This window comes from Gavialis gangeticus, unplaced genomic scaffold (assembly GCF_001723915.1).
Source record: "Gavialis gangeticus isolate Ggan-Ray unplaced genomic scaffold, GavGan_comp1, whole genome shotgun sequence".
In the NCBI taxonomy this organism is placed as follows: domain Eukaryota; kingdom Metazoa; phylum Chordata; order Crocodylia; family Gavialidae; genus Gavialis; species Gavialis gangeticus.
Window position 1 is genome coordinate 7560900 of NW_017729009.1, and position 6000 is coordinate 7566899.

At 40.6% G+C, this 6000-nt stretch overlaps 1 protein-coding gene across 1 annotated transcript in view; it reads right to left on the reverse strand.

The window, feature by feature from the left end:
* PREX1 (phosphatidylinositol-3,4,5-trisphosphate dependent Rac exchange factor 1) overlaps positions 1-6000 on the reverse strand; it is a 165563-nt gene that overhangs the window by 34848 nt on the left and 124715 nt on the right. The window contains exons 19-21 of the mRNA XM_019509731.1: positions 4276-4424; positions 2278-2363; positions 572-705 (exon numbers count right to left, since the gene is read on the reverse strand). Of these exons, the coding sequence (XP_019365276.1) occupies positions 572-705; positions 2278-2363; positions 4276-4424 (369 nt within the window). The remainder of the gene's footprint in view (positions 1-571; positions 706-2277; positions 2364-4275; positions 4425-6000) is intronic.

Here is a 6000-nt window from a genome sequence, read left to right on the forward strand (position 1 = left end):
CTAGTTGATCCCTGTCTCCAAAATGGACAGAAGTAGACTTCCAAATATAACTCTCCCTCATCCTCACATTGGGAGTGTATACAATCTGGATCTAGGTTGGGGTTCAAATCTGTAGCTACAGCCTATTCAGCTACTGGGGGAAAGACTACAGTTGATGCTCATTTGCAGCAATACCTGGTAAGTGAACAACCTCTTACCAGCAACATTTCCCTTGGGAACATTTTCTTTGCCATGAAATCAGATGAAATTCCATGTAACATCAGTAGTCACTTAGGAGCAACAGAGCACTGGGGCACTAACCTGTTGCTACTAAAAGGGACTGACTGTATTTAATTGTGTACAGGCTAGGACACTTGTGATTCATAGATATTTTACAATTATCGGCTACCTTCTGATTTTGCTTTCAACCTACGTAGTTTTCTTACTTGCACTGGATTTGGTGTGACTCAAACAGATTTTTTTAAGGGTTTAGTTTGGGATATTTGAGAAGCATAAGAACATATTAACTTCCTCCTCCCCTCACCCCACTGCCCTTAAAAAATGTTTTAAATTTCCACATTCATGCTCTTACCAGTGACTCCTGCCTGTTCCTGTATGCTGTAAAGTGCTCCAGAACATCCTTGTAACTTTGATTCATGACATTATTCCCATTAACTTTCAAAATACACTGTCCTGGGTGGAGTCCTACTGCTGCAGCCTCTGAACCTGAAAAAGAATCAGGCAAGAGAGTTGTTCGGACAGCACAGCGATTTGTGAACTATGGAGAAGATCCAGAGAACAGAGTGAAAAGAGGAGCGGGGGGACAACAGGGAGCACTCATGTGGTCTTACTACTACGTGACTTCGAGAAGTTTGAGGAAGAGGTTATAAAATAGTCTGTATGTAACAAAAAGCACTGGGAACAAGAGAGTTTGCCTAAACCTAGATACAGTTGCTGCCAAAAGCAAATGAAAATCTCATGGGGAAAGCTGTCTTTCACGAATATTAGTCTTTCCTTTCTGAGCTTGTGCTCACATTGATTAGGGTAAATTTGTACAGCAATACAGTTTGCAGCTTGTTGCTTGTTAATTAAAATAATCTGAATATTTACCCATCAGGCAATTTCCAAGGGCCTACATACCAGACTGGGGTGTTAATTCCACCAGCACAAGTCCAGAGTCTGGCTAAAGTCCACACTCGTGCTACTGAGTTTTAGAACAGAATCTCACTTCTACGTGTCTACATTTAACATCATTATTAGTTATTTTTTAAGCAAAGTTATCCAAGATTCACCATTTTATTCAAAGTATAAATGGCACTTTTTCTGGTAAAAATCTAAGAAATGAAAAGCTTCTAAGCAAGGACACTGCAGAGATGCTGCAGAATTTTAGTTCTTACTAATAATGATTATTTGTGCTAGTAGGAAGGTAAGAAAGAAAAAAACGGCCTGTTTCAGGAAGCCATGGGATGAGGAGGCTATTCATGCTTTTCTTGAATGCAATGTACATGCTCATACTCGTACTGAAGGAAGGAAGTGGTGTACAACTGAAAGGTCTTGCTCTTCACTTACACCAAAAATAAAAGCAAGCTCAAAACTTTGTTTGTGGCTTAGATCACATTTCCTGTACAGCACTAACAAACATGTCTCCGTTGCCCTCTTTATTTCCCCCTTTCAAAAGAACGAGGGGGTCCAGCTTGCCTTTAATTGATCCTGGTGTAATTCAGGAATGATTTCACTGAAGTCAGCAGTGCAACCTGGTCTGAAGGAAAAAGCAGCTCTCCCTGGCCTGCCTCAGTCTGTCAAGTTTATAAAGATGACTTGGTCCATCAACCTGAGAAGACAGGAGTGGCCCCTAAACGCCAACCTATAATGGCTCAAACAATGATGGTGCTTCCTTCAACAGCTCTTCTACAGATAACAGCCTGCAATGTTAACAGATTTCTCCTGGCTCTGACCAAAGGAATTTCTTGCTTCCTTTGGGTGAGGGCAGCCACCCAATGCCTAGCTTTTAGACTGAAGCAATACTTAAGCGGTACGTTAGACCAGAAACTCTGTGGGGTGGTGGCTATCTTTCCACTCCGTCCTTAGACAATACTCAGCACAACTGACTTCTGGTGCATGACTGTGGTGTGTAGGCACTACAGCAATTCTGATACTGGATAATAAGCAGAAACTAATTCAAATGTAATGTGGGGTGTTTTTAAGGCCATCGGGTGGATGATAATATAATATGGCTCCATCGCTGTCCTTAGTTGGTTGTATGTTGAGCCATAGCTATACCACACTCTCTTTGCATACCTCTGCCGACAGCATGGACGTATGGTGGCCCTGCTCCCCGTATCTGGAAGCAAAGTGCTTCGTGGCAGTCTGGGATCTTAATAATCCTGCAGAAAGACACAAGAGAAAGGAAAACAGCACCTCAATTCAGACCTCTAGAACCACGTGCGTGGCGATCAATGTGAAAGATCTTTCCCCTGAGTTTTATCCCAGATTGTTTTAAACAACGTTGCAATAGACTTCAAAGATTCAAGAAGGGATGAGTTAACCACATAAAGTAGCCTCTGACCTACCAGGAATTTATTTTGCTGCCTCAGCCACATTTCTGTGGAATTATATTTTAAGAAGATTTCCTGTAGGATTAAATCTTGGAGAATAGTGTTCTGCGTATCCACAGGACTGATATGGCATGGGAAACCATAGCACAAGCTTCCTTCGAACTTTCCAACCTGTTCAGCTGCCTCTAGACTGAGGGAATAGATCACCTGGCAAACCCACTCACTTCCTGGCCTCCATATTACAGTGACAATGTGGATTTCAATTGGATTATATGATATGGACATCTGTCTCCTAGGAACTGGACTGAGATTCACCATTCATGTGAAATACCACCAAACTAACACCTGCTGGAAACATCCTCTGGCCTTGGGCTGGATTTGAATAGGTGGCCAAGTGATAAAATACACCATCTGCAACAACCAGACTGCTGAACTATCCGGCTGTCATGTTCCCAATCTTGTTTTGTTGATTAGGTTAACTGCAGAAGTGTGCGCCTTACAGGATGTGGCAGGAATATAACATAACACACCATCATCTGTATTTTCCTTTTCAACTAATGTAAAACGTAAGGCAAAAACAAACAGTGAAGCACACAATATTTAAGCTCTCATTAACACAGAGCTGACTTCTTTTACTAGGCGGTTTTCCAAACTGTGTTTTCGATCTGGAATGTCGTCACAGTTTATGAAAATTAAAAACTAAGGAGAGGTGCAGCATACGTCTCAATGCAGAGTACAGGAAAACTGAGAACATGGTGGGTTGCCTGCAGAAAGACTACAAAACCAGATTAGTGAAACAACAGCACAGTGTTTTGTGGATAGGAGGCCAACAGGACAAAACTCCTGTAATTCTCAACTTAAAAGGAATTATTTCTGCTAAGGTTTCTCAAGGCTCCAGAGACCCACAGATCTTGCTGGCTTGCTTCCTTAGCATTCAGAGTGAAAGGGCAGGTTGTATACCACAGGGAACAAAGACCAATAGTGTTATCAGCTGTGTGAATTAGCTGAACCAAACTCCAGCCTTGATATTTTTGGGGCACTCTGGTGCAACTGATGGGATATTCTGAGTCAATTAAAGTCTGATACATCTTTTAAATACATTACACCTGTAAATTAAAAATAATTGGTGCAGGAAATTCCTGGTTGCTCACTTCTACAAATAAATTCTTTTCCAGGCTGACATAAAGGCAGCTGTGCTTCTTAACATCAGGATCTGGCCCATGCTTTTAAAACGAATGTTTAGATTATGGACTACAGTTTTATGATGGCAGAGGGTTTAAGTCGATGACAAATTCTTGGCTTCATAGTTGGACAATACATGGGATCTTAATGGGACCCAAATTTATTATGGACCAAATATACTAATAAGAACTGAGATGGAAACCAGTCCAATAAGCAGAAGTACCCTGCATTCTTTTCTTTCAAGCAGAGACCTAGTGCTGGGTAGTCGTCTGCTGCTGACAAAGTTACGTTCCTTGTAACTCAATTTCATTTGTGCACAGGAAAACGAAGAGTTAATTCCTAATTTACACAGAATACTTCCCATCTTTTTTTCAGAGATGCAAGGATCATTAACAAGCATGATTTGTGACTTTCTAAATCTATTTTAGTGGCCACATTTGTTCTCTAATTGAATTGCAGCATCCATTGTGTAAAATGTTTATGCAGTTTTTATCATTACAGACAGTAATTAAATTAATGTCTCCAGATAATCTCTTCTGCCTGTCCCTCAGGCACTTACTCTTTAGTTTTAGTGGCCACCAGTAGCCTAAGTGGCTTCCGAGAGCAGAAAGACTGGTTTAAGATGGTCTCGACCTCTGGAAACGGGCGCAGGAATACCAAGTCCTCGTTAATGGAGTAAATCTTCCTTCCTATCTGCAGGCCAGCCATCTGCAAATGGAACATGAACACAGGTCTGTGAGTTCAGGAAGCAGACTGCTAGATGCAACCTCGTTTGCAGCCTGCTACAATGACTGACCTCCAGTACTGTATACAAAGCTTTTCTTCCATTGTCTGGGTCACCAAATCACTTGTCAGCTACACTTAGCACTTCAGTGTGTCCACAACTACAAAATAATCAGTGATGCCACTTACATTCGAATAACACTTTACATGTCTGCGGCACTTTTGAACAGAGGGTCCCAGACTTGCCTCCCTAGCCCCCGTGAGGCAGGGAAGTAGTACAGCCTACATCTTAGTAAGCTGAGGCACAGAGGCAGAGAACACAACTTTTAAATTATTAAACTTAGACACACAAAACACAGTTAGCCAGTAAGTGGGGCCCAATTTACACAGTTTATGTAGGTGACTTGGCAAGTGATGTTAAGAGAAATTAGATCCATTTGACAAGGTCTGTTGTCTTGGGCTATGTATGTTTGAGCTCATCCTAAACTTGCCCTGAAGTTTTGGAAATTGGAGTTCAAAATACAGTCCAGAGTCCCAAGAATTTTTTTTTTTTTTTTTAAATCAAAAGTTAGGAAATACAAATATCTGTTTTTTGTTCTTTGCAGCACAAAGGCAATAGGAGTTGGTCCACTAAAAATGTGTGTTTTTTTCTGGCAAATAAACTACTAAAGAGAAAAAGCATCAAATGCTCCCTTTGGTTGATTTTTTACATATGTTCAAAACAGCATACAAACAACACATCCTTCTCTTCTACTCTTTTATCTTTGTACCTGGCAAACCTTGATTCATCCTAATCCTACACCTCCTATATCTAACATACCTAAAATTAGCATAGCTCTTTTTAACCCTTGGTAACTGGTGGTTTCTCCTTCTCAGCTGCAATAAATTCTGGGAATAAGCCTGCTAAATGAACTCCTGATGAATAAATACACTCCAGTGGGCTGCAAAGAACTGCAAACATTGCATTTTTGCAGGTTAATTTGTCTGCCACAGTGTATAATTGGTCTTTAAAAAAGTCCTTTTTTATTAATCATGAATAATATATAAAATGGGTAGTGTGAAAATGCATACAAGTGCCTTTGTTTTCATTTAGAATAGTCTTTTTAATATTTTTGTTTATAATTACTTGTAGCTTTGTAGCCAAGTGGTCGTTTCTTGGACATGGTTTGTTCAAGTACTAGACACATGCTTGTCATTTATTTGTTCAAATAAAACAGTAAACACACCTCCCAGAAAAGTAATCTTAGAATCATAGAAAGTTAGGGTTGGAAGGGACCGCAGGAGTCATTTAGTCCAACCCCCTGCTCAAAGCAGAAATATCCCCAACTAGATCATCCCACCCAAGACTTTGTCTAGTCAGATCTTAAAAACCTCCAAGGATGGAGATTCCACAACCTCTTTGGGTAGCCTGTTCCAGTGCTTTACTACCCTCCTTGTAAGAAGGTTTTTCCTAATATGTAACCTAAACATCCCTTGCTGCAACTTGACACCACTGTTTCTTGTTCTGTTATCTGCCACCACTGAGAACTGTCTAGCTCCATCCTCTTTGGAACCACACTTC